Source organism: Phoca vitulina, unplaced genomic scaffold (genome assembly GCF_004348235.1).
Source record: "Phoca vitulina isolate PV1807 unplaced genomic scaffold, GSC_HSeal_1.0 scaffold16, whole genome shotgun sequence".
Lineage (NCBI taxonomy): Eukaryota > Metazoa > Chordata > Mammalia > Carnivora > Phocidae > Phoca > Phoca vitulina.
Window position 1 is genome coordinate 31320761 of NW_022589719.1, and position 27812 is coordinate 31348572.

General features: G+C 52.3%; 1 protein-coding gene across 4 annotated transcripts; it reads left to right on the forward strand.

Moving 5' to 3' along the window:
* The first annotated feature begins 185 nt into the window (after nucleotides 1–185).
* CAPN1 (calpain 1) lies at nucleotides 186–27724 on the forward strand. 4 transcript variants are annotated; one of them, XM_032414658.1, is made up of 22 exons: nucleotides 186–305; nucleotides 1840–2107; nucleotides 2271–2340; nucleotides 2626–2744; nucleotides 4215–4348; nucleotides 4437–4605; nucleotides 5471–5554; nucleotides 5900–5985; nucleotides 6306–6380; nucleotides 6515–6675; nucleotides 20908–21086; nucleotides 21835–21846; nucleotides 22548–22759; nucleotides 22856–22895; nucleotides 23435–23500; nucleotides 23590–23647; nucleotides 24420–24484; nucleotides 25107–25175; nucleotides 25411–25489; nucleotides 26039–26155; nucleotides 26497–26555; nucleotides 26933–27724. In XM_032414658.1, the coding sequence occupies exons 2-22, from the start codon at nucleotides 1841–1843 to the stop codon at nucleotides 26957–26959; spliced, it is 2148 nt and encodes a 715-aa protein (XP_032270549.1). In that variant the 5' UTR covers nucleotides 186–305; nucleotide 1840; the 3' UTR covers nucleotides 26960–27724. The 4 variants fall into 4 exon arrangements, with proteins under 4 accessions (XP_032270549.1, XP_032270550.1, XP_032270551.1 ...); XM_032414659.1 differs by lacking the exon at nucleotides 186–305 and adding an exon at nucleotides 553–655; XM_032414660.1 differs by lacking the exon at nucleotides 186–305 and adding an exon at nucleotides 833–1016.
* Nucleotides 27725–27812: the final 88 nt, after the last annotated feature.

The following is a 27812-nucleotide window of genomic DNA, read 5'->3' on the forward strand; positions in this document are numbered from 1 at the left end:
CAGGTTAAATCAGGGGCTCCCACCCTTCTTGGGGTAGTGGGTCCTAAAATCCTAGGAAAGCTATGCACTGTTTCCCCAACAAAATGCTCGTGTGTACATCCTAGGCGACCTGCAGCAGCTGCTGGGCCCGGGCCCCCGGGGTCAGTGAAAAGCCCGGAGCTGGGGAAACGCCGCAGTCCTCCACCCTTGGGCTTCTGGGCGCTCCGACTTCTCCCAGCGCAGCTCGGGAGGCTGGAGGCAGGATCCGTCGGTCCTGCAGCCTCTGCCGCCCCCTCCTGGGTCAGGCGGCACAAGGGCGCTCCCAGGTGGGTGGGCCCAGGGTTTGGGGGCGCGGGCAGGGAGGCCCACCTCTCGCAGGTTCCGGGTTCAAGAAACCCCAGAGCGCAAGAGAAAGATGGGTTCCCGCCGTCGCTCGTTTCCGTCCCATTCTCTGCGCACACACCCGGGAAACCGAGGCCGGGAGGGGCAGGGACTCGCCCAAGGTCACGCAGCGAGCCGGGGCCTGGGGGCGGGGAGGAGGCGCCCCGAGCTGCGGGCGGGGGGCGGCGCGGAGCGGGGCTGCGGCGGGGCCCCGGCTGCTGTGTGCCCGGGTGTCCGACAGGGGTGCGCCCGCCGCCAGCCCGGCCCCCCCTCCGAGCGGCTGCCGCAGCCTGAGGTAATCTCGGCCCCGCGCTGGGGGGCGCGCAGGGGTGGGGGGCGGCGGGCGGCGAGGAGGGCCGAGCGGCCGGGAATGCCCTCCGGGGGCACCGCGTGGGGTGGGGCCGCCGGGCCCGGCACGGGGAGCAGCTGTCCCGGGTTAAAAATACCCCCGGCCCGGCCCTCCCCCGCGCTCCCCGCCCCCGCCCCCGCGGTGCCCTTCCGTCTGGGCCGCAGCGGCCCCTCCCGGGCCACCACTCTGCCTTTCACCAATTTGTCCTCTCGCTGAGTTGGCCGCGGAGGGAGGGGCGGGGAGACACCGTGAGAGAGATAGTGGGAGAAGGTGCCGCCGAGATAAGGGAGAGCGGAGAGGAAGCGGGGTAGGAGCCGGAGCGGGAGAGGGAGGGAGGAGGAGAGGAGGGCGGAGGGGCCGCGGGAGGAGGGCGGGGAGGAGCGCTCTTCCTGGTTGGGCCCTGCCCTGAGCCGCCACCCGGGAAGGCAGCCGCCGGGACTGCAGCGATCCCCGAACACTGCTCCCCCAGGTAAGGAGCTGGGTGGCCCGGCCAGGATTCGCCGAGCCCTGGCCACTGCTCCCGGGCTGAGGGGCTGCCCCTGCCCCGAGCCTTCTGAGTGCCCGGACAGGGGCGGGGGCTCGGCAAGCCGCGCAGCCCAGGCAGCCGGCCCAGCCTGCGCTCACCAGTCTCCTGGGGCTGGGCTGGGGGAAGGCCGGAGGGGAAGGGACTGAGGCCCGGCAGCCCTGGATCACTCAGCCCGTGTCAGGGGTCTGGGGAGGGGGACCCTGGCTGCCTGGAGTTCTCGGCCTCCAAGCCGGGGAAAGGGGGGCCGGTGCCTAGGAGCTCGGCTGTTTGGGGACGGGGTTACTGTGTTGTCTCTAGGCTCTGCCCTGCCCCACCTGCCTGGCCGGCTGAGCACAGGACTGCAGGCCCAGGACAATGGGAGTGTGGGAAGGGAGAGCATTGTGTAGGGGTGGGGAGGTGGTGGGCCGCACACCTAGGGGCAGAGCAGCCCCCCTCCTGGCTTCTGCGGGTATAGGGAGGTGGCGGAGAGTCTTGAGTTCTGTGAGGGGAGCAGTGAGGTGGGGAAAACCCCAGGTTTGGAAAGGAAGGGTGCTGAGCGGCAGGCAGGAGCCCCAGTTCCAGCCCTGGGAAGGCCTGGGTTCTGAGCGGCTGGTCTGTCCTGCAGGATGGCTGAGGAGATCATCATCCCAGTGTACTGCACGGGAGTGTCTGCTCAGGTGCAGAAGCAGCGGGCCAAGGAGCTGGGCCTTGGCCGCCATGAAAACGCCATCAAGTACATGGGCCAGGACTATGAGCAGCTGCGGGCTCATTGCCTGCAGAGTGGGGCCCTCTTCCGTGATGAGGCTTTCCCCCCGGTACCCCAGAGCCTAGGCTACAAGGACCTGGGCCCCAACTCCTCCAAAACCTATGGCATCAAGTGGAAGCGTCCCACGGTGAGAGGGAACCCCCCCCCCCGGATGGGAGTCAGTTTACCCCTATCCTGGGTGAGGAGTGGGAACAGGACTCGAGGTCGCTGGTGGGGAGTGGGGTCTGGGGTGGCTGGCTTCCAGTTTCTAGGAGGGCTGGCCCAGAGACAGGACTCTGGGTCTCTTGCAGGAGCTGCTCTCAAACCCCCAGTTCATTGTGGATGGAGCTACCCGCACAGACATCTGCCAGGGAGCACTGGGTAGGCTCTTGTGGTGGTGGTGGGGGGGCGGTTCTGTGTGTTTTTTCCAGAGTAGTTCCCCAGGCCTGTTCTTTCCCGCTCTGCCCTAAGCCCTCCCTCCCTCCTGCAAGCTCAGGCAGGCTCTAGCTATCAGTGCTGGGCTGGTTTGCCTAGATTCCTAGGTCTTTTCTCTAAGCTGAGGGACATGGTGCCCAGGGAATCCCAGGTTCTCCCCGGCGTGGGCACTTGCGCATCTCTGGGAGCAGATTTGCAGAGCAGTCCTGATGTGGGTCCCTCCCATCCCAGGGGACTGTTGGCTCCTGGCCGCCATTGCCTCCCTCACCCTCAATGACACGCTTCTGCATCGAGTGGTTCCACACGGCCAAAGCTTCCAGAATGGCTATGCCGGCATCTTCCATTTCCAGGTGAGGAGCCCCGAATCCACCTAGGACCAGGGCATGGGGGAAAAGAGGGGTAGCAGGCACTGGAGGAGGTGAGGACCAGTGACCTACAGCAGTCTGAAGTTAGGGTGGCTTAAGTCCACGCCCTGCAGGGATCAGTCCTTCCTCTAGAAAGAATTTGACCTCTTGATGCCATCTCAGATCTGTCATGTGTGAAACGGCTGGGCAGGCAGGTATTTTGGCTGGCAGTTTTCCTGTGTGGTTGTGCAGATCAGGGAAAAAGTGCTTGGAGGAATAGAAAGATCTCTATTATTTCCTGTGGGACAAGTCCTTTTCCTCCACGGGGTCTCAGTTTCCCATCTGAAAAATAAATAGTGTTCCACTGGGGAAAACAGAGCAGCACCGGTGGCCATCCCCACCCATGGCGCACGTCTCCCCACCCACGCACCCCCAGCTCCTCCTGCACTTTGGCGACCTGCAGAAAAGAAAGGATTAAAACTTTTTAAACCTGCTATTCCCTTTTTGCACGCAAGGGCCCATTTCTCAAGTCACACTAAGGAATTCTCAGTGAGCTGATGTTGGGAGAGACACACCCCCAGCAATCCTGGGTGAGACCCTCTGGCCCTAGTGGCCCCAGCCCTGCCCCGGGGACTCCTGGGTGCTCTCTCCTTCCGCCTGCTCAGGGAGTCCCTTTCCCTATTCCATCCTGCCCTGGGCCGGTGGGCGGGGCCGAGCGGACCGGCCGTGCCAAGTGCTGCACCTGTCCGCACCGGTTTGCAGGGGCGTGGCCTTGCTGCCCCTTCCCCTGCCCCCTTCCCTCACTCCTCTAATCCGCTCCTCCCTGGCCTCTTGATTGGCCCATTCCACATGTCCCCCTCCCCCCCACCTCACTACTTGGGCCCACCTCCTCCCCTTGCCCCGATGTTCTGCACTCCTTCCCACCTCGATTGCACTTGGTCACTTCTGGCCCCAGGCTCCTGACGCCTCTGGCCCTAGGAAACCTGTTTCTCTCGCCATCTGTGAAGCAAACCCATGCGTGTGAGAACCACACCCATCTTGTGGTCTAGATGCCACATTTTTGATCCACACTTTATTTACAAATGTATCCTCCCACATCCCCCTTCAAGACACACATCCCGACCTAGAATGAGCTAGAATGTGGAGGGGAGGGGTAGGGGTCTGGTTCCACGAGAGCCAAGCCCCCAGGGCTTTCCAACCTCACCCTACTTGAGGAAGCACCTTGGTCTGTTCTAGAAATACCAATAATGCTGTCCTAAAAGCTTTATCTTTGTGATCATGGTTAGTTTTCCCTTGAGGAAGGTCCTGCTGTTCCCTTTTATGGCTAGGGAAACTGAGGCTCTGAGAGGAGACCTCGCTCAGGCTCCTGGATCTAGAGGTCCGTGATCAGGCATCTAGCAAATGGCAGAGCTGAGGCTTGAGCTCGGGCCGGGCAGATCCCACAGCAGGTGCTCACTGTGCTCTCGTCCCCTCCAGCTCTGGCAGTTTGGGGAATGGGTGGACGTGGTCGTGGATGACCTGCTGCCCATGAAGGACGGAAAGCTGGTGTTTGTGCACTCTGCCCAAGGCAATGAGTTCTGGAGTGCCCTGCTCGAGAAGGCCTATGCCAAGTGAGTCGGGGCCACGGGCCACTGCAGGTGACCCTGGGGCCTGGGGTCTTGGCTTGCTGCCAGAGTGCTGACCTGGGGCTGCCTGCAGGGTGAATGGCAGCTATGAGGCCCTCTCTGGGGGCAGCACTTCAGAGGGCTTCGAGGACTTCACAGGCGGGGTCACCGAGTGGTATGAGCTGCGCAAGCCACCCAGCGACCTCTACCAAATCATCCTCAAGGCCCTGGAACGGGGGTCCCTCCTGGGCTGCTCCATTGACGTGAGTGCACCCGGCCTTGACCTTTCCGCCCCCACCTGTAACCTGTCTTCTTTTCTAGTCCAGCCTGGCCTCATCCTGGCCCCAGGCTTGGCTCCAGACCCATCACCTCACCCCATCTCTGGATTCTCACCCAGCCTCATCCGTCACTTCAGTCCCATCTGCCTCCTTCATGGCTGGTGTCATTCCTGTCCCCCAGACTTCAGACCTCAGCTTGTTTTCCCGCCCTTCTGCTGCCCGGTCCTGTCATCAGATGCTCTGCCCATCCGCTCTCCAGCTCCCCAGCCTCCAACTTCAGCTCTTCCCTAGCCTCAGCTCCTACTGGCCCAGCCTCCTTCACCCCCCCCCCCCCGCCCCCGCCACTTTGCTGCTCTTCTGTTCTCACCACTTACCCTTGATCTCAGGCTCCTCCCCCTCCATCACTGCATCCTCAGCTCTAACCCCATCCCCACCCTCCACCTTCTTCCCCAGTCCTAGCTGACTCCAGCCTGTCCTCACCCCCTTCTCCACTTCACTGCATCCCTCCACGCGAGGGCCCTGGGGCTCTGGGGGACCTATGTACCACGGTCCGTGTGTGCACTTGTGTGTTTGCACGGGGTCTGGCCAGCTCTGGCCAAAGCAGTGTCAGTGGGCTGCCCAGGCCCCCCTGCCAGTGGTGGCGTTGGTGGAACGACCCCCCCCCTTCTAGGGGCAACGTATGTGGGGGCGTTAGGCGGAATCAGGGTCCCTGCCTGCCACTCCCAATAGCTGTCGTATATGCATGGGAATGTCTGGGACCTATGATGGGGCTCACCTCCTGACTGGGGATGGGGATGCCCATGGTCCCTGGAACCTGGCCCCTCACCATGGCAAGTGCGTCTCTGTGCAGATCTCCAGTGTTCTGGACATGGAGGCTGTCACCTTCAAGAAGCTGGTGAAGGGCCACGCCTACTCTGTGACAGGAGCCAAGCAGGTACCAGCCCACATGGGGGCCTTCCCTGGAGGGTGGTTCCTGCCTCCTTGCTTGCCTTTGCCTGTCTGGCCTGTGACCAGAGCCGTGGGAGGGGCTGGCTCTTTGACCTTTTCGGGCATCTTACTTGTGTCTTGCGGCCACTAATCCTGAGATGTCTATCTTACTCTGATTGTCTGTAGTTTGTGTGCATAGCTGCCTCCCTCTGTGGTAAATTCCTAGAGAAAGGGCTGTATTTCCCCTGGTGCGGTGCTGGGTGCTGAGCAGGGTCCCTGAGGGGGGAGGGGCGGGAAGGGATGTTTGAAGTGCGTGCCAGAAGCAGGCACTCATGGGAGCTCTGGGGAACAGGTGAACTACCAGGGCCAGAGGGTGAGCCTGATCCGGATGCGGAATCCCTGGGGCGAGGTGGAGTGGACGGGAGCCTGGAGTGACGGGTGAGGGGCAGCGGACGCTGGCCGGGGAGGCTGGGGGAGGCTGGTCAGTGCTCTGGCATCTCTCAGGGCTCTGCTCAGGACTGAGCAGGGTGGGCCCATCTCTACGTTACTGGGTCTAGGGGACTGTCCTGATACAGCTCAGGCCGGGCATCCTCGGAGCTGGCCCTCGTATGACAGCCCCTGGAACTGGGACCTCGGGCTTGACCACGCGGACGCCTTCTGACCTGGGCTCAGGGAGGACGGGCTCCAGGGACTGAGGCTGGCTGGTCAGTTTCTGCCAGCGTCTGGCAGTGCCCTTCTCTCACCCCCCACCCCCCCAGCTCCTCGGAGTGGAACAACGTGGACCCTTACGATCGGGAGCAGCTCCAGGTCAGGATGGAGGATGGAGAGTTCTGGTGAGCAGCCTCCTCCCCCGTCTAGCCCCTCTCGGAGCTTGCGCCCCAGCTCCCGATCCCCATGAACCCTGCACATGCCCCTTCCCTCTGTGCCCTGGCTGGGACTGTGGCTCACCTCTGTTCCGGGACCCCAGGATGTCCTTCCGAGACTTCATGCGTGAGTTCACCCGCCTGGAGATCTGCAACCTGACGCCCGACGCGCTCAAGAGCCGGTCAGTCCGCAAATGGAACACCACACTCTATGAGGGCACCTGGCGGCGGGGGAGCACCGCAGGCGGCTGCCGGAACTACCCAGGTGACCTGACCTCGCGGCCCACAGGGCGCCCAGGGGTGGCTTCTGGGCCCGGCTGCCTCCTGGCTCTCGGGCTTCGCCTCCTGCGCGTCTCCTCCCTGAGCCTCAGTTTTTCTCATTTGTGAACTAGCATGGTTGTACTGATCTCTGGGATTTGCTTTGAGGAGTAGAAGGTTGATTGACTAGTCTTTACTCCTCATTCTGGAATCTTCCCTCCTGGCTCACTGTCTTTCTGCCTGGGCCTCTGTCACCTTTCCCTGAGCTTCTGAATCCATGCGGGTGACTTGGGCCACAGCCTGGGCTCTCGATTCCTCCCCATCCTCACCTGCAGCGACCTTTTCTTCTGCCTTAGTTCAGCCACCCACCCTTAAGGCCCAGCGGAGCCGGACCAGACATTGCAGCCTGATCTCTGCCTTGACGCTTTGGGCTCCCTCATCCTGCAGCCCTCAGCCTCGTCTAATCGTCTGGCCTGTTAAGCCCACTGTTGCTCTATCCTTCATCTCTCATTGTGTCTTCTCTTCTCACTAGTTCAAGTCAGCATTGTAATCTTGTCCCTGCAGACATTCTGGCTCCTGGCTCCCTCTTCCCCACCCCCGCCCCCGGCACCCGCAGAATCCCAACTGAACCCTCTCCATCAGCTCCAGGACCACTGAGTGGGGCTGGAGAGAAAATCACACAACGGGGGCAGCATTTGCCCTCTAAATTCACAGCCGTACCCCTCAGAGGACCACCTTACGTGGTCCCCAGCATTTCCCCTGCCGATTAGGAACCATTAGGAACGTTCCCACTCCCTCAAGCCTGCCTCCTTGCTTACTCCCATCTGTCGACCCGGCCTTGCACTTCCTTGAGAGGTAGCTGTCTTCACGCAGGGCACCTCTTGTATTCGCCCCGCCTGTCTCGGCCTGTGCCCGTCGTCACTGCTTTCTCGACTGTGACAATGACAGAACTGTCCGCGCTCACAGGGACCAGCCCTGCCCCTGCTCTGGCTCCCATTCTCCCACGTGTCTGAAAGCCGTTGGCTCCATCATCGATCACCTCTGGGTCCTGTGTCATTGTGGAGAATCCCGTCTTAGAGCAACTCTCTCGTGACCCCACTTCCCCACCCATTGCTCTGCTCCCCTTCAAAGCAAAATGTTTTAGCTTACCATACTCCCTGTTTCGTTTCCTGCTTCCAATTCAGTTTTTTTTTTTTTTTAAAGATTTTATTTATTTATTTGACAGAGAGAGACACAGTGAGAGCAGGATCACAAGCAGGGGGAGAGGGAGAGGGAGAAACAGGCTTCCCGCGGAGCAGGGAGCTCGATGCGGGGCTCGATCCCAGGACCCTGGGATCCTCCCCCGTCTAGCCCCTCTCAGAGCTTGCGCCCCAGCTCCCGATCCCCATGAACCCTGCACATGCCCATTCCCTCTGTGCCCTGGCTGGGGACTCCCTGGGATCATGACCTGAGCCGAAGGCAGACGCTTAATGACTGAGCCACCCCGGCGCCCCTCCAGTTCAGTTTTTTTAACCCACTGTGGTCCAGCTTCCATCCTCACCGTGCGACTGGTCCTCTTCTTTTGAAGGCCACCCACATCTTTGGCTTTGCCAGACTCCCCTACTGCTCTGTTCTCACGTCCTACGTCCTCCGTGTTCCCAGCATGGCTCACAGCCCTGTTTTGAAGCATTCTTCCCCCTCATGGGGATCCAGTTTCAGGTTTTGCTCAAATAGATAACAACTGTTTCCTGCATCATTTATTGAAAAATCTGTCCTCTCCTCGCTGCCCTGTGGTGACAGCTCTGTCCTGTAGTTCCCATATATGTGTGGGTCTCCTTCTGGGCTCACCATTCCATCCCTTGGTCTTTCCCTCTGCTGATAGCACATCAATTTCATTGCTAGAGATTTATAAGAAGGCCTGCTTTGGGGGCAGGGTGAACGCCTTCAAGAGTCTCTTAGCTATTCTTGCCCTTTGTTTTCCTGTATGAATTTCAGAATCAGCTACTAAGTCCTACAAAGAATCATTTTGAGACTTTAATTTGGAATTGTCCTGAAACTATAGATCGATTTGGGGAGAACTGACGTCTTTATAGTTTTGAGTCTTCTTGTCTAAGAATGTGGCATATCTATTTATTTTGGTCTTCTTAGTGTCTTTCAAGAAAATTTTATAATTTTCACCTAAAGGACTTATACATCTTTGAGGTTAATTACTAGATACTGTATCATTTGTTGCTATTATAAATGGAATTTCTTTTAAAATTGTATCTCCCAAATAATAGTTGCTGATACAGTAACATGCAGGTGACCTTTTAAATTTATTTTGTATCCAGCAAACTTTTTTTTTTTGAGAAAGAGCATGGGGTGAGGGAGTAGAGTTGGGGAAAAGGGGCAGAGGAGGAGAGAGAATCTTTTTTTTTTTTTTTTTTTTAAAGATTTTATTTATTTATTTGAGACAGAGAGAACGAGAGAGAGAGAGCACATGAGAGGGGAGAGGGTCAGAGGGAGAAGCGGGCTCCCTGCTGAGCAGGGAGCCCGATGTGGGACTCGATCCAGGGACTCCAGGATCATGACCTGAGCCGAAGGCAGTCGCTTAACCAACTGAGCCACCCAGGCGCCCCGAGGAGAGAGAATCTTAAGCAGGCTCCACGCGCAGCATGGAGCCAGACATAGGGCTCGATCTCATGACCCTGAGATCATGACCTGAGCTGATAGCAAGAATCAGACACTTAACTGACGGAGCTGCCCAGGCACCCTCCAGCAAACTTTTTAAACTACAATTAATATTTTTTAAGGATTTTATTTCTTTGAGAGAGACAGAAATAGTGACCGAGATAACGACAGAGATGGCTAGAGAGAGCACAAGCTGGGAGGAGAGGGAGAAGCAGGCTCCCCACTGAGCAGGGCTCGATCTCAGAACCCTGAGATCCTGACCTGAGCTGAAGGAGATGCTTCACCAACTGAGCCACCCAGACACCCCTGGGCTGGTTTTTCTATGTAAATACTAAGGTGATAATTTTCCCTCCAGGTGCATCTTTCAGTGACACAATTTTGATACATAATGATTTGAAGACTTGTGATGTGATTCACATACTATAATGTGTACAGTTAGTGGTTTTTAGTATACCTGTAATGTTGGGTGGTCACTACCACCATCTAATGCCAGAGCCTTTTCACTAGTCCCCAAAGAAACCTCATATCTGTAAGGAGTCACTCCCTCTCCCCCTCTCTCCCCCTAAGCCCCTGGCAACCGCTAATCTACATTTTGTCTCTATAGATTTCCCTCTTCTGGGCATTAGTATAAACGGGATCATACAATACGTGGCCTTTGGTGCATCACTTCTTTCCCTTATTGTAAGATTTTCAAAGTCTGTCCATGTTGTAACATGTATCGGTACTTGATTTCATTTTTACGGCTGAATAATACTCCATGGTGTGGATAATACCACATTTGGCTTACTCATTCATCCGTTGATGGACATTTAGATTGTTTCTGGGTTTTGGCTATTACGAGTAATACTGCTGTGAACATTCATATACCTGTATTTGTGTGAGTAGATGTTCTCTTGGGTCTGTTAGTAGGAGCGAAATTGTTGGGTTGTATGGTAATTCCATGTTTAACCTGTTTTTCAAGGTGCCAGCACTCATCCGTGGTACATTCCCGCCAGTGGTGTCTGAGTTCCAATTTCTCCCCATGCTTGTCAACACTTGTTGTTGCCCAGGTTTTTTATTATAGCTGTCCTGGTGGGTATAAAATGGCATCTCATTGACAATTTGCATTTCCCTAATGACGAATGAGGTTGATAAAAGTGTCTTTTCATGTATTCATTGGCCACTTATATATATTTTTCAGAGTTTCTATGCAAGTAAGTTTGACCATTTTTATTTATTTAAAGATTCTATTTATTTATTTGACAGAGAGAAAGAGAGCATGCAAAAGCAGGGGGAACAGCAGAGGGAGAGGGAGAAGCTGGCTCCCCGCTGAGCAGGGAGCCCAACATGAGGCTCAATCCCAGGACCCTGGGGTCATGACCTGAGCCAAAGGCAGATGCTTAACCGACTGGAGCCACTCAGGTGCCCCAAGTTTGCCCATTTTTAGATTGGGTTGTCTTTTAATTGTTGGGTCATAAGTGTTCTTTATACATTCTGGATATGATTTTATGAGATTGATGATTTGCATATAACTTCTCCCATCCTGTGGGTTGTCTTCATTTTCTTGATAGTGTCCTTTGAAGCACGGAAGTTTTTAATTGTGATGATGCCCAATTTTTCATTTTTTTTCTTTGGTTGCTCATGCTTTTGGTGTCATATCTAAGAATCCATTGTCAAATCCAAGACCATGAAGACTTATCCTTGTGTTTTCTTCTGAGCGTGTTATAGCATTAGCTCTTATATTTAGGTCGTTGATCCGTTTTGCGTTAATTTTTGTAGAGGTATACCTCAGAGGTAGGTACTGCGGGCTCATTTCCAGACTACCACCGTAAAGCAAATCCCACAATAAAGCAAGTCAGATGAATATTTTGGTTTCCTGGTGCATATAAACTTACGTTCACATGATACTGTATTTTAGTAAGTGTGCAGTAGCATTATGTCTAAAAAATGTACATACCTTCATTTAAAGATACTTTATCGCTAAAAATACTGCCATTTCAGCTTTCAGCAAGTTGTAATCTTTTTTTTTTTTTTTAAAGATTTTATTTACTTATTTGACAGAGACATAGCGAGAGAGGGAACACAAGCAGGGGGAGTGGGAGAGGGAGAAGCAGGCCTCCCACGGAGCAGGGAGCCCCATGCGGGACTCGATCCCAGGACTCTGGGATCATGACCTGAGCTGAAGGTAGACGCTTAACAGCTGAGCCACCCAGGTGCCCAGTTTATGTAATATTTTAAATCCCCTGTTGTCATTCCAACAGTCTTCACAGCATCTTCACCAGGAGTAGATTCCCTCTCAAGAAATCACTTTTCTTTGTGAAGCCGTAAGAAGCAGCTCCTCATCCATTAAAGTTTTATCATGAGATTGCAGCAATTCAGTGTCATCTGTAGGCCCCTCTTCAAATTCAGTTCTCTTGCTGTTTCTGCCACATCTGCAGCCGCTTCCCCCACAGAAGTCTAGGACCCCTCAAAGTCATCCATGAGGGTTGCAATCAACTTCTTCCAAACTCCTGTTCATGTTGGTATTTTGACCTCTTCCCCTAAATCACAAGTGTTCTTTTTTTTTTTTTAAAGATTCTATTTATTTATTTGACACACAGAGAGAGATATCACAAGTAGGCAGACAGGCAGGCAGAGGGAGAGGGAGAAGCAGGCTCCCCGCTGAGCACGGAGCCCGATGTGGGGCTCGATCCCATCATGCTGGGTTCATGGCCTGAGCCAAAGGCAGACGCCTAACCAACTGAGCCACCCAGGTGCCCCTAAATCACAAGTGTTCTTAATGGCATCTAGAATGGCGAATCCTTTCTAGGTTTTCTTTTCTTTTTCTTTTATTAAAAAATTTTATTTATTTGAGAGAGAGAGAGAGAGAGAGAGCACAAGTTGGGGGGAGGGGCAGGGGGAGAAGCAGACTCCCTGCTGAACATGGAGCCCGACTTGGGGCTCGATCCCAGGACCTCGGGATCACGACTGGAGCCGAAGGCAGACGCTTAACTGACTGAGGCGCCCCTCTAGAAGGTTTTCAATTAACTTTGCCAAGCTCCATCAGAGGAATCACTATCTTCCTTACAAAAATATATTTCTTAAGTAGTAAGACGTGAAAGTTGAAATTACTCCTTGATCCAGCGACTGCAGAATGGGTGCTAGGTTAGCAGGCGTGAAAACAACATTAATCTCATTGTATGTCTCCATCAGAGTTCTTGGGTGACCAGGTGCATTGTCAAAGAACAGGCATAATTTGAAAGAAATCCTCTGAGCAGTAGGTCTCAACAGGGGTCTTAAAATGTTCAGTAAACCATGTTGTAAACAGATGTGCTGTCACACAGGCTTTGTTATTCCATTTAAAGAGCACAGGGAGGGGCACCTGGCTGGTTAAGTGGGAGGAGCATGCGACTCTTGATCTCCCTTGGCATCATGAGTTTGAGCCCCAGGTTGAATGTAGAGATTATGTAAAAAAATTTAAAAATTTAGAAAGCACAGGCAGAGTAGGTTTGGCATAATTCCAAAGAGCCCTAGGATTTCTGGAATAGTAAACGAGCACTGCCTTCAACTTAAAGTTACTAACTGTATTAGCCCCTAATGAGAGAGTCAGCCTACCCTTTGAAGCCTTGAGACCAGGCATTGACTTTTCCTCTCTAGCTATGAAAGTCCTGGGTGGCATCTTCTTCCAATAGAAGGCTGCTTTTTCTACATTGAAACTCTGTTGTTTAGTGTAGTCGCCTGCATTAATGGTCTCAGCTCAATCTTCTGGGAACTTGCTGCATCTCCTACATGAGCACCTCCTGCTTCCCCTGGCACCTTCATGGTATGGAGTTGGCTTCTTTCCTTAAACTTTATGAACCCACCTCTGCTACCTTCAAACTTTTCTTCTGCAGCTTCCTCACCTCATTCAGTCTTCATGGAATTGGACAGAATTAGGACCTTGCTCTGGATTAGGTCTTTGGTTAGGGAATGTTGGGGCTGGTTTGATCTGTCCAGACCACTAAAACTTCTTATCAGTGATAAGGCTATCTCACTTTCTTACTGTGTGTGTTCACTGGAATAGTGCTTTTGTTTTATTGTTTTTTTAAGATTTTATTTATTTATTTGGGAGAGAGAAAGTGCACAAGCAAGGGGGAGGGACAGCCAGGCGCCCCTGGAATAACACTTTTAGTTATCTTAAAGAACTTCTCTTTGGCATTCACAACTTGGCTGTCTGATGCAGCAGGCCTAGCCTTCTGCCCCTCTTGGCTTTTGACACGCCTTCCTCATTAAGCTTAATCATTTCTAGCTTTTGATTTAAAGTGAGAGACGTGGGACTCTTTCATTTGAACACTCAGAGGCCATTGTAGGATTATTCATTGGTTTCGTTTCAATATTGTTGTGTCTCCAGGAATAGGGAGTCCCCAGAAGAGGGAGAAAGATGGGGGAACAGCCAGTGGGTGGAACAGAACACACAGCATTTATCTAAGTTTGCTGTCTTATGTGGGTGCAATTTGTGGTGCCCCCAAACAAGCACAATAGTAATATAAAAGATCACTGATCACCATAGCACCATATATGGTATGAGATAGGTGCCCAACCTAATTCTTTTGCGTGTGGAAATCAGTTGTTTCAGCATGATCTGTTGAAAAAACTATTCTTTCCCCCATTGAATTGTCTTGGCACCCATGTCAAAAATCAATTGGCCATCGATGTGTATGGGTTTATTTTTGGACCCAGTTCTTTTAGTTTATATATCCCCCTTTTTTTTTTAAGATTTTATTTATTTATTTATTTATTCATTCATTCATTTAGAGAATGCAACGGAGGGGGAGAGGGAGAGAGAATCCTGAGCAGATTCCATGCTGAGTGCAGAGCCCAGTGCAGGGCTCGATCTCACAACCTTGAGGTCATGACCTGAGCTGAAATCAAGAGTTGGACGCTTATCCGACTGAGCTGCCCACGCGCCCCTATATATCTGTTCTTATGCCTGTACCACGCTGTTGTAATTACTGTAGCTTTGTAGTAAGTTTTGAAATCCGGAAGCGCGAGTCTTATAACTTCTACGTTTTTTTCATAATCATTTTGATTTCTGGGCCCCTTATAATTCCATATGAGTCTGAGGATAATGCTTTTCCGCCTCTTTGAAAAAGGATGTTGGAATTTTGATAAAGATCGCATTGAATCTGCAGATCACGTCTGGTAGTGTTGACATTTTAATAATATTAAGTTTTCTGATCCATGAACTTGGAGTATCTTTTTATTTTTTCATGTCTTTAATTTCTTTCAGCAATGTTTTGCCATTTTCAGTGTTCAAGTCTTTCAACTCCTTTGTTAAATTTATATCTAGATATTTTATTCTTTTGGATACTGTTGTAAAGGAATTGTTTTCCTAATTTCCCCTTTCAGTTGTTCATTGCTGGTGTATGGAAACACAACTGATTTTTGTGTCTTGAGCTTATAACCTGTAGCTTTGCTGACTTTGATATTAGTTCTAGTAACTTTTTTGTGGATTCTTCATCTATATATACAGGATCATGTTATTTGCAAATATAGTTTTCTTCTTCCTTTCCAATTTGAATACCTTTTTTTCCCCTTGACTAATTGCTCTAGCTAGAACTTCCCATACCATGGTTATATAGCAGGGGTGTAAGCAGGTATCTTGTTCCTGATCTTAGGGTGAAAGCTTCAGTCTCCACTACTGAGTATGATATTAACTGGCTTTTCCCATAAACACTCTTTGTCATATTGAGGACATTCCATTTTATTCTTAGTGTTTGTTTTTTGTTTTTAAAGATTTTATTTATTTGACAGAGAAACAGCAAGAGAGGGAACACAGCAGGGGGAGTGGGAGAGGGGGACAAGGAGCCTGAAGTGGGGCTTGATCCCAGGACCCCAGGATCATGACCTGAGCCAAAGGCAGACACTTAATGACTGAACCACCCAGGTGTCCCTATTCTTAGTGTTCTGAATGTTTTTATCATGAATGTGTGTTGGACTTCGTGAAATGCCTTTTCTGCATCAATTAAGATGATCATGTAAGTTTTTCCCCTTTGTTCTATTAATGTGTAGTGTATTAACATTGATTTTCTTATGTTGAACTATCCTTCATTCTTGAGATAAATCCTATTTCATGGGGTCTAATCCTTTTAAAATACTGTTGAATTTGATTTGCTGGTATTTTGTTGAGGATTTTTACTTTGATATTTGTAAGTGATGTCCTGTGATTTTTTTGTGATGTCTTTATCTGGCTTTGGTATCAAGGTAGTGTCATGTAGAATGAGTTAATTTATCAAAAAGAAATGATAATGTAAATGAGAAATCATGTAGAATAGTAATTAAAACACTTTGTGCCTATATTAGAAAAGAAAGATCTGAGATCAATAACCTGATCTTCTACCTTATGAATGTAGTAAAAGTGCAAATTAAACCCAAAGCAAGCAGAAGAAAGGAAATAATAAAGATGAAAGGCCAAAGAAATGAAATAGGGAATAGAGACACAATAGAGAAAAATCAGTGAGACCAATAGTCAGTCCTTTGAAAAGCTCAGCAAAATTGGTAAATCTTTAGCCAAACTAAACAAGAAAAAAGAAGACTCAGATTACTAAAATCAGGACTTAAAGAGAGAACATCACTACCAACCCAACAGAAACAAATGGATTATAAGGAAATACTGTGAATAGTTGTGTGCCAACAAATCAGCTAACCTAGATGAAATGGACAAATTCCTAGAAAGAAACAAGCTACCAACATTGACTTAAGAAAAATAGAAAATCTGAATATACCTGTAACAATTACAAGATTGAGTCTATAACCAAACCTCCCAGTTATAACCTGCTAATTATTGTTTTATTGTTGATTTCTAACTTAATTTCCTTGTAGTCAGAAAACACAATCTATATGAGATCATAGCTTTGAAATAAACAGAAGCTGGTTCTACAGCCCAGCATGTGGTGAATTTTCCTCAGTGTTCCCACATTCTCGCAAAGACTGGTTAACACTTCTCAATTTTGTATTGTATGCCTCTAAATATTTTAAATATTTAGATAGGGTAGGTAGGTACTATGAGGTAGGTACTATTATTATACCTGTTTTACAGTTAAGGAAGGTGAGTCACTAATCTAATAAGTGACGGAGCTGGGATTTGAATCCAGGTTTGCAGCCCTGCAGTCTGTTCTCTTGACCATTACACAATTCTGAATGTTAGGGGGAATGTTTTATAATTGTCCACCATATCAAACTTAATATTTCGTCTGCTTAATCTGTCAGTTACTGGAAGAGGGAGGATAAAATCACACACCCTCCTGATGGTTTTGCCAGTTTCTCCCTTTATATCTATCAATTATATTTCTTTGCATGTTTTGCATTATGATATTAGGTGCATCAAGCTTAGAATTGTTATAAGTTGCTAGTGAATTGAACCTGTTTTGTTATTTTTGTTGTTGTTTAATGGCTACCTTCTATGGTAATAATTCTTTTACTTTTAAGTCTATTTCAGTCGATGTCACTATAGCAACTCCAGTTTTCTTTTGGTTAGTAATTTAGTGGTATGTTTCGTTATACTCTCTTTTTTTTTTTTAAGATTTTATTTATTTGAGAGAGAGAGAGCACACACGAGCAGGGGGAGGGGCAAAGGGAGAGGGAAAGCAGACTCTGCTGAGCAGGGAGCCCGACGTGGGGCTCCATCCCAGGACCCTGAGATCATGACCTGAGCCGAAGGCAGATGCTTCACCGACTGAGCCACCCAAGGGCCCCTCGTTATACTCTTTGATGTCTAATCTTTCTATAACTCAATGTTTTAGTTATCTCTTGTAAACAGACTATAGCTGGCTTTTTAATCCATTTGAAAAATTTTGCCCTTTGATTAGAAAGTTTAATCCATTTACATTTGCAGTGATTACTAATAACTTTGTATTTATCTCAGCAGACTTACTGCACATTTTCCGCTTGTCCCTCCTGTTACCCCTTATTTTGCATTGAGTTCTTTAACCTTTTTCTCTACTAGCTTTTCAGTCTGTGAGCTTGGAAGATATAAGTGCTTTAATTCATACATTCTGAAGTTAGTTGATCAATGCAAAGACCTTAGACTACTTAACTTGGATCAGCCCCCCCCCCCTTTGTTTACTATGCTGTTTTTAGTTAGTATTGTAATTCTAAACACCTTCCTTCCTGCTGTCAATTAAATATCCATTAAATATGATATTTAATTATCAGCAGGGAGCCTGCTTCTCTCTCTGCCTGCCACTCCCCCTCATCATTATCACTATTTGATATAGCCCAGATTCACTGGATTATCCATGTAATGGTATTTTTGCTCACCATTTTCACAGCTTTCATCTGAGATCAATTTCCATCTCCCTGAAACACATGCTTTTATATTTCTTTTTCTCCTTCACCTCCTCCTCCTTCTCCCTCTCCTTCTATAAACTTTCACACTATCTCTGTAAAATGCCTTTATAGTGTGCTCATTCTTGACAATTCTCTGGACAGAAAATTCTAGACTGCATTACTTTCAGCCCATTGAAGGGGTTACTCTTTCGTTGAAAGTTACTCTTTATTCTGAATCTGTTGTTGCTCTGTGAGTCAGGACTCTGTCTCCCATGCCTCCTGCGATGCTTTGTCTTTTCTGTTTGTTTTTGTTTTTGTTTTCTAAAGATTTTATTTATTTATTCATGAGAGACACAGAGAGGCAGAGGCAGAGGGAGAAGCAGGCTCAGGAGCCTGATGCGGGACTCGATCCCAGGACCCTGGGATCAAGACCTGAGCTGAAGGCAGACGCTTAACTGACTGAGCCACCCAGGCACCCTGTCTTTTCTGTTTTAAGATTGTTTATCTTTGATATTCTGTCATTTCACCGTGATATATTGAGGTGTGGATTTCTTTTCATTCCGCTTTGGATTCATTGGGCTTTCTCTGTCTGAAAATTGATGTATTTAGACAATTCTAGAAAATTTTTAGTCATGATTGTCTAGAATAGCAGCTCCTTCTTATACTCTTCATTTTCTCCTTTTAGAATTCCAATATAATGTAAGCTGGAACTCCTCACTCAATTGTCTGTGTCTCTTAACATCGCTTCAGTTTTCCATCTAATTTCCCTGGGTTGCATTCTGGATAGTTCCTTCAGATCCATTCTCAATTCACTAATGGTCTTTTTTGCTGCATCAAATCTGTTGGTTAATCCTTCTAACAAGTACTTAATTTTGTTAAAAATTTATGTCTAGAAGTTCTAATGGCTCTTTTTCAAATCTGTTCATTCTTCCTCATGTATTCAAGCTTTTCATTTATTTCTTTAAATATAATAAGAATAGTCTTTTATATTCTGTGATTATTTCAATATTTGAAGACTTGGTGTGTTGGTTTTTGTCCACTCTGGCTGCTGGTTTTCACCCCTCATGCCTTCTTTCCTTGTGAGATTTTTGACCCATATGGCCTACAAGTTCATCGGTGGGAGTTCTTTGAGTCCTTGGGTGAAGTTAGGTTCCTCCAGTGTTTCTGTCAGTCACCTGGATGCTGCCAACCCAGGACTCTTTCAAAAATAAATTCTCTCCTTAAGGTTTCCTTGACCTTACAGGCAGCATGAATTGAAACTGTAAGCTTGGGGCGCCTGGGTGGCTCAGTCGGTTAGGCAACTGCCTTCAGCTCAGGTCATGATCCCAGGGTTCTGTGATCGAGCCCCACGTCGGGACCCTTGTTCAGTGGGGAGCCTGCTTCTCTCTCTGCCTGCCACTCCCCCTGCTTGTGCACGCTCTCTCTCTCTCTCTGACAAATAAATTAAAAAAAAGAGAGAGAAAGAAACTGCAAGCTTACTTGAAGGCTTGTGGCTATAAATTCTCCGGAAGATTTTTTTTTCCCCCTCTTCCCAATGGAGTTTATTTTTCTTTCATACTTAACGCTGTTGGCATTCCTCATAGGGGTCCCAGTTTTATCACAAGGATCTCCTATTAGATTTTATCTCCCATCCCAGTACCCAGGGCTCAGGGTCTCCAGGAATCAATAGAAGTCCTTTGGCATTATTTACCTTGCAGGCTCCTAGTGTCTTTTTTTTTTTTTTTTTTAAGATTTTATTTATTTATTTGAGAGAGAAAGAATGAGCGGGGGGAGAAGGACAAGCAGACTCCCCGCTGAGTGGGGAGCCCCATGCGGGGCTTGATCCCAGGACCCTGAGACCATGACCCAAACTGAAGTCAGACACTCAACCGACTGAGCCACCCGGGCCCCCCACCTAAATGTCCATTTTTTAAAAAGGGCTTTATTGAATTGTAATTCACATACAGTACAATTCACATACTTAAAGTACAAAATTCAGTGTGGCTTTTCATATATTGTGCATCTCTCACCACATCAATTTTAGAACATTCTTATTACCCCCAAAAGAAACCACACACCCTGTGGCTGTCACTCCTGAGTCCGTCTTCCTCCTCATTCCCACATAACTGCCAACCTGCTATCTGTCTCTGTGGATTTGCCTGGTCGTATACTTATCCATGTTAGAGAACCTAGCAGTACTCCATTCCTTTCTGTTGCTGAATAATATTCCATTGTTTGGTTACATCACATTTTTTTTTTATCTATCCCTCGGTTGATGGACAATTGGGTTATTTCTACCATTTGGATATTATAAATAACGTTACTAAGAATATTCACATACAAGTTTTTGTGTGGCCATATGTTTTTGCTTATCTTGGGTATATAGCTAGGAGTAGAACTGCAGGGTCATATGATAATTCAGTGTTTAACCATGTGAGGGACTGCCAGGCTATTTTCCAAAGTGGCTGCCCCATTTTACTTTCCCACCAGTAGTATCTGAGGTTCTGATTTCTCCACATCCTGGCTAGCACTTGAGAGAATCTATCATTTTGGTTAGTGTCACCTTGTGTGGGGGGAGGACGGGAATGCTGTGGCTTATTCGTTTCTCTAAAAAAGTTTTGCGTATTTTATCCAGCACCTGGTTGTTTGAGGGGGTTGTGAGCAGCTGAATCACCAAACTCCCAGAAATGTCTTTGTCACCCTTGGCAGCTGAGGCCTCCCATCAGACCCTGCTTTCTCTTTTTCTTTCCTAAGTCATTGTCCACACAGCAGTTTTAGCTACCTTAGCAAATCCGAATCCATTCATGCCCCTCCTGCTGCAAGCCTGTTGGGGGGGGGGGGGAGTAGGTCCTTTTGCACTTCAATTAAAACCACACTCCTTACCACCCACCCTGCTCCCACCCCTTTTTCCCCTTTCTGGATCCCCAGTGCTCACTGGAGCTAGATGCTGCATCAGACCCTGGCTGTCCCCTCATGTGTGGGGCTCTTGGTTCTCTCCTGCTGCCCAGGGTCTTCCCAGGGCTTCTCCTTCCCATCTCTCTTAAATGTCACCTCCTCAAAGATGCCCACCCTGACCAGCTGCAGCTTGCTTTTTTTTTGTAACTGTTCCGTTAATTACACTGACTTGCTCCTACTTTGCCTCCCCTCCTGGAATGTGAGCTCATGAGGGTAGGGACCGTGTGTGTCCCCAGTGCACGGCTGTCATGTGGCACACGGTGGACACTTAGCAATATTTGTTGGATGAATTAATGAACAGACACATGGGGGAGGGGAAGCCTGGAGAGGGGGGAGGGGCCACTCTGCGCCGTTCCTCCTCTGATTCCTGCCGACCACCCGTCTGCTACAGCCACCTTCTGGGTCAATCCCCAGTTCAAGATCCGGCTGGAGGAGACAGATGATGTGGACGACGACTACGGGGCTCGTGAGTCAGGCTGCAGCGTCGTGCTAGCCCTCATGCAGAAGCACCGCCGGCGCGAGCGCCGCTTTGGCCGCGACATGGAGACCATTGGCTTCGCGGTCTACGAGGTGAGCCGTGAGCCGGGGGATCTCAGAACCGGCGGGGAAAGCCGGCCTCAGAACCGGCGGGGATCGCACTGTAGGCGATCCCCAGCAGGGGGCGCCGGAGGACACTGCCGCCGTAGCCCCGAGGCAGCCAAGCACACTGTCCCTTGGAGGCACCTGCTGAGGCCGTTCTTTGGCAGAGGGATCTGGCTTAGTTGACAACTGGGAGGTAGCTTCTAGGGGACAGACTTGGGCTCAGCTTCAGAAAGAAGTAGGCAAGTGCGCTGTCCTGGAGGAGTAGTGAGCTCCCTGTCTTAGAAGTATGTAAGCAGAGGCTGGCCTAGGAGGGCCCTGCTTCACTCCCTATGTTCAAGACAGAAACTTCTGGACCTTCCTGGTGGGGGCTAAGAATGGCCACAGTCTTGGCCCAGGCCCAGAGCTCCTGGCTGCAGACTGGTGTAGACCTCTGATGTCTCTGGACTTTGGGACATTGCAGGTGGCCACCCTGGGGGCTGTCCTGGGTGCTCTGATTCAGAGCCAAGGCCCAGGGTGTTCTGAGGATGAAGAGGACCCTGCCTGGGCCCCCTGTCTTGAGGTCCTGAGGTCCCTCTCTGGTGTGAAGACAGGTCTGGGTCACCAGTGGCCCCGAGTCCTCCCTCCTGGTCTCTTTATCCCATCATTCTTAAGAACTCAGGGCCTCTGCCCAGCACATGCTGCACCCCCCCTCTTCTGGGCCAAGCACACATCTCTAACTCCTCCATCTCTCTGGCAGGTCCCTCCGGAGGTAGGTGTGACACCGGAATCACCTGGATTTACATACCCCTGAACACAGAGGGCCCGACGGTGCCCAGAGGGGAGCGAGATGGCAGCAAGCCCGCACGTAGAGAGTTAAGAAGTCACCTCATTTTATTGCTCACTAACCGTCCCCCTCCCCCCACCCGGGGCAGGGGGCAAACACTGCTGTCCTGGGGCCAGGGCAAGTAATAAGTGAGGGAGCTGGATTTGAACCCTGGCCCTCAGAGTTCTCCTCCCCTCAGATGCACACCTGAGGCTCTTCCCGTCTTGCTGTTTCCACTGAGTAACGCTGGCTGGGGCTGCCTGGGGCTGGCTGAATGTTCCGCACCCTTGAGCAAGCTGCCTAAGCCTCCGTGTCGGTGTCTGTTAAATTTAGGGCACGAAAGCGCCATCTCACAGGGCTGTCGTGAGCTTTAGATGAGGGGCCCCGTGGCAAGTACCCTGCGCCGTGTGACTTGGGGAATAATCATGGGAATGTTATTTCAGTGGTGTCCTAGTATCTCCATCCACCTCCAGAGTGTCCCCTCACCTCCGCCCCGTGTGGAAGGCGGGGTTGTCGCCTTCACTTGACCCGAGGCAACTGAGACAGAACGATTTGTCAGGGTCGGGGTCGGTGGGCAGCTCCTGGGGGCGGGGGGCGGGGGGCGAGCGGCCAGCTGCAGCCCCCGCTCCCCCCTTGCCTCCCACCAGCTGGTGGGCCAGCCGGCAGTGCACCTGAAGCGGGACTTCTTCCTGGCTAACTCGTCGCGGGCACGCTCGGAGCAGTTCATCAACCTGCGCGAGGTCAGCACCCGCTTCCGCCTGCCGCCCGGGGAGTACGTGGTGGTGCCCTCCACCTTCGAGCCCAACAAGGAGGGGGACTTCGTGCTGCGCTTCTTCTCAGAGAAGAGCGCCGGGACCCAGTGAGTAGAAGGCCCCTCGCCAGTGACTGCTCCCCACCTGCCACGGGTCCCGCTGTACCCCCCCTGACTGGCCCCCCTCTCTCCCCACCTCTGCAGGGAGCTGGACGACCAGATCCAAGCCAATCTCCCTGATGAGGTGCGTGCCCTGCCCCTCCCCAACCCCCCCGTGCCTTCTTCCTCTGCCTCACCCTGGATGTATCATGGGGACCTGGGTGTCCTGGCTCCTGGGAGGAGCCATACAAGGAATCCTAATCCCTCATCTGCCCAGCACTTGACAGTTTGCAAAGGACTTTGAGATGATAGTGGTGCAAGGTCCCTGAGGTCTTGTCTCTGCTGCGTCTATGCTGAGCTCTTTACTTGGTCACCCCGTTTCCTCCACAACAACCCTGTCAGGGTGCTGTCACCATCTCCCCCTTCAGCGAGAAACTCAAGTTCAGGGAGGTTAAGGAACTTGCCCAAGGCTCACCCCCATCATGGAGCTGAACTGCACCCTCCTCAGGCCACAGAGCCCTGGGCAGGAGGAGAGTGGGGTCTAGATTCCCACTTTCCAGGTGAGAAGAGTGAGGCTCAGGCAGGCGCATGGTGATGAGTGGTCCCAGCCTCGCCCCAGCTGCTGCTCATGCAGGGGCCCGGCTGGAGCACCCCTGACCTGCTCTCCCCCTTCTCTCCATCCAGCAAGTGCTCTCAGAAGAGGAGATTGACGAGAACTTCAAGGCTCTCTTCAGGCAGCTGGCAGGGGAGGTAGGCTGGATGTGCTGGAGCGAGGGGCTCTGGGGCACCAGGGGACTGCCTTTCCCCAGGGCGGATGCCATCCTCCCTCTTGCCCCCAGGACCTGGAGATCAGTGTCAAGGAGCTTCAGACCATCCTCAACAGGATCATCAGCAAACGTGAGCGTCCCAGCAGCTCTCCACCCTGTGTCCTCACTTCCTCCAAACCCCAGAATCTAGGCTTCTGCTCCCACATTGAGCCAAACCCAAGCCCTTGGTCTTTGTGGGTAGGTGAAGCCCTACTCACCCCCTGCTGAGCCCTGCTCACCCCCACTTTCCTCTCAGACTGCTTCCATCATCTTGCCGGTCCCTGTTCTCTTATGCCCAAGTTCTGGGACCTGATGTGGTTAGAAGCTGAGCTGCAGGCAAGCACCGTAATACGAAGGAGCAGGCCCCCCTTCCTCCAGAAGATACACCCCAGGGCCGGGCCGAGTGGCTTCGAGCAGAACATGGCTGGCTTCACTCCCCAGTGTGCACAGCCAAGAGCAGCCACCCCCCAACCTTCCCTTTGCCCCACCCCTGACCTCCTTCCACGCTGCTCCCCTCAGCCCAGAGCCCTCTCCTCTTGCCCCCCTTTGGGGCCTGCAGCAAACCCCAGCCCTTCCGTGGCAGCCTTGGCCTCACGTTTCTACTGCATTTGTCCCACTTCTGTTTGGCACTGACTTCCTTTCATTCATGGCTGTTCCATGGCAGGGACACGGTTGCTGGGACACCAGCTTGTTTGCTTAACTACTTTAAACTGTGCTCACAGTAAAACTGATCTGACACACCCACTGTGCTAGACTTTACACACCATGCGCTGGGAATCATGCTTCCCTGGTGCCTGGGCCCCCAGCACAGGGCAGGCCCCGGAAGCTCGCTGGTTGGGGGGTCAGAACTGATTTTCTTGCAGACAAGGACCTGCGCACCAAGGGCTTCAGCCTAGAGTCGTGCCGCAGCATGGTGAACCTCATGGATGTATCCTTTGCTTGTGTTTCCTGAGGCTGCTTTGGTTTGGTGGGGGGGGGGACGTGGTGGGGGAAGGACGCCCTGTGACCTCTCCCGGGAGCAGTGCAGAGAAAGGGACAAAACTCTGTCTAGTGTGGATGGACAGTTCTTTTCCTGGGCAACTTCCCATTGATTGGGAGGGGGAAACTGAGGCACGGGCTCTGTGTTGAGTGGGAGTTAGAGCAGGGCCTAGGTCCCTGAGTGACCTTAAGGCTGGTGCTTTTTGCACCCCTCCGAGCCCAACCCACCTGGCTGTGCAGGCTCCTGCCCCTTCCCCTTTCCCCTCATCTCGAGGTCAGTCTCCGTTTCTGCCTGGTTGCTCCTCACCCTGTGCCTGGTTTAAGCTTCTTTTTTTATTTTTTATTTATTTATTTTTAAGATTTTATTTATTTATTTGAGCGAGCGAGAGAGAGAGAGCGAGCAGAAGCGGGGTGAGGGTCAGAGGGAAAAGCAGACTCCCCGCCGAGCAGGGAGCCGGATGCGGGACTCAATCCCGGGACTCTGGGATCCTGACCCGAGCCGAAAGCAGACGCTTAACCAACTGAGCCACCACAGCGTTCCTGGTTTAAGCTTCTTAACAGTAGCGCCCCAGCGGGACGGCAACGGGAAGCTGGGCCTGGTGGAGTTCAACATCCTGTGGAACCGCATCCGGAATTACCTGGTAGGTGGTCCGTGGTCCCTGTCGGCGCCCTCCCTCCGCTGCGGTTGCAGTCCCAGGAGGGGCCGGCTGCATGGTCCCTCCGCCCTGGGTCCGCCTCTCCAGATCCCAGCCCCTGGCCCAACTTTCAGGTCTTTCCCCTGCACCCTCAGCAAGCCCCCACCCGGGGGGTGGGGGGGACCGGAAGGGCTGGGTGCCCCCCCTCGGCCTGGCCCTCACCCTCTGCTCCCCACTCCAGTCCATCTTCCGGAAGTTTGACTTGGACAAGTCGGGCAGCATGAGTGCCTACGAGATGCGGATGGCCATCGAGTCTGCAGGTAAGGCCGGAGGGCCAGAGGCTGATGGCCCCAGGCTGATTTCCTGCCAACGACCCAGGGCGGCAGGCCACCACCCTGCCCTTGTCCTTGGGGTGGTGACGGTGATGGGGTATGGCAGTAACAGCCGTCTTCTGACTTCTTCCCGTGATGACTGAACTAAGTGCTTTATCAGCGTTTCCTCTTGCCCTCACTGCAGCCTAAGTGGGAAAGGGTCTCTTACTATCTCCGCTGTACACAGAGGAAAGTAGGGCTCAGAGAGGGAAAGCCAGTAGCCTGCGACCACACAGCCAGGCACAGGTGGAGCTGGGATTCAGAGCCTCCAGTGAGAGAGGTGCATGTCAGGATGAGACCAGGGCTTTCCGCACAAATAAGACTGGGCCCCTGGGCCCTCCCCAGCCAGCTGATTCCCTGGGGCCATCGGACCCTGCTTGCCCAGCCCCTCCCAGCACTGGGCCCTACTCAGGAGGTCTTGAGGCCTCGGAGCTGCAGGGCTCACCCTGCACACCCCCCAGTCCCCCTCCCTGGCCCTAACCCACTCTCCTGGGCCAGGCTTCAAGCTCAACAAGAAGCTGTATGAGCTCATTATCACCCGCTACTCCGAGCCAGACCTGGCCGTGGACTTCGACAACTTTGTGTGCTGCCTGGTGCGGCTGGAGACCATGTTCCGTGAGTGTCCCATCTGGCTCCTGCCGCTAGTTCTGTCTCCCGTCAGCTGGGGGGGGAACGACAGGGAGACATAGGACACACATGTCATGGCGTGTGCAGAACGGTGAAGGTCTCTGCACTTGGGACCCTGAAGGCTGAGTGCCAGGAGTCTGGGGGAGTGGGGACCTGGCAGCAGGGGTGGGCTCAGGCAGCAGGAAGAGCTGTTTCCCCGGCAGCGACAGGTGAGGGCTTGGGGTGCTGGGGGGATGGGGGGGGGGAAGGGCAGGGGGCAAGGTGGGTCCTGGCCCTGCGTGAGTGTCCCACTGAATTCTCAGTGCCAAAACATCTTCTTTGGAATGTAGGGTTTTTCAAAACTCTGGACACAGATCTGGATGGCGTCGTGACCTTTGACCTGTTTAAGGTGGGAACTTGCCTTGGCTGTGGCAGGGGAGGGTGTTTAGGGGTGACGGAGCTTTCTCACCTGCCAGCGGCGGGAGCCTGTGGCCTCAGACCCAGCCCCAAAGGCCAGGCCTCCTGAGTCCTGGAAGGATGGGGTGGGGTCGTCTGGGTCCTGGGAGGGGAGCAGGAAGGGAGGGCCAGGCTCCCCCGGAGGTCTCTGTGGGAGCCAGCACCCTGGTCTCCCAGGGTTATAGGAGGTAAGAAGGTGCCCTCCTTCCCCCAGAGGGTTCCCTCCCACCTGCCCTCAGTGGGTGAAGCGACGGTGGCTTCCGGGCTGGGAGGCTGGACGTCGCGCTCCCGCCGTCCCCGGCTGAGCCGTCTCTCTGCCCCCTTCCGCAGTGGTTACAGCTGACCATGTTTGCGTGAGGCAGGGGCTCAGGGCCCCGCTGCGTTCCTCCCCCATCCGCCCAGCCATGCCTTCCCGCCATGCCGCAGCAGGCCACCCAGCTGCAAGTGCCTTCCTCGGACCAGGAGGCGGCCTCGTCCTCCTGTCCCCTCACCTCCCAGCTGCCACCGTTCATCTGCTCTGCGGAGAGCTGTGTGGCCTTCCCTGCCTTCGCCCTCCCTGGGCTCGGATGGACTCCCCCGCCCCTCCCGTCGTCAAACGAGGAAGGCAGCTTTCGCTGTTCCTGCCTCAGGATGGGGCTCCCGGGGGAGCTGACAGCCCCAGGCCTCCTGGCATCTCCCCATGTGTCCTGTCCCCTTGCTCCAGAGACCACCCACCTAGCCTAGCCACCTGGCCCCACCTGCGGACTGTAGAACACAACCACTAACTCTGCACACTCTGCAATCCAGATGTGCAGGCCCCCCCCCCCCAGCGGAGGCCTCCTCCTGAGGCTGGGAAGGCCCGTTCCTTCCTGTGCAGAAACCAGTGCCCCTCGCCTCCGTGGCCTGCCCGCCACCCCCACCCCCAGCCCTGCCCCACCTGCCAACCAGGAGTCGCCTGGACTGAGGGGTAGTCAGGTGCTCCCTCCCTCGCTCCCTCCTTTTTTATATTGGTGATTTTAAAGGGGACTCTTCAGGGACTGGTGTACCAGTAACGGGGGTGCCAGAGGCACCTGGGTGTGGGGTGGGGGTGGGGTCTCACGTTTCCATGCCGAGAAACCCCCAACAATAAAGGAAAAGGCCCCACACCTGTCTCTGGAGTGTATTTCTGCCCAAAGCTGGGGCTCAGGAAGGCATCAGCAAGCCTTGACCTGCAGGGACAGCCCGGGGCCTC

Bases quoted from the DNA above. Each gene is read 5' to 3' on its own strand.
- CAPN1 (XM_032414658.1), top strand. From the start codon at position 1,841: ATGGCTGAGGAGATCATCATCCCAGTGTACTGCACGGGAGTGTCTGCT. The intron at 5,986-6,305 runs GTGAGGGGCAGC...CCACCCCCCCAG, and splicing joins ACGGGAGCCTGGAGTGACGG to CTCCTCGGAGTGGAACAACG. The intron at 22,760-22,855 runs GTGAGTAGAAGG...CCACCTCTGCAG, and splicing joins GAGAAGAGCGCCGGGACCCA to GGAGCTGGACGACCAGATCC.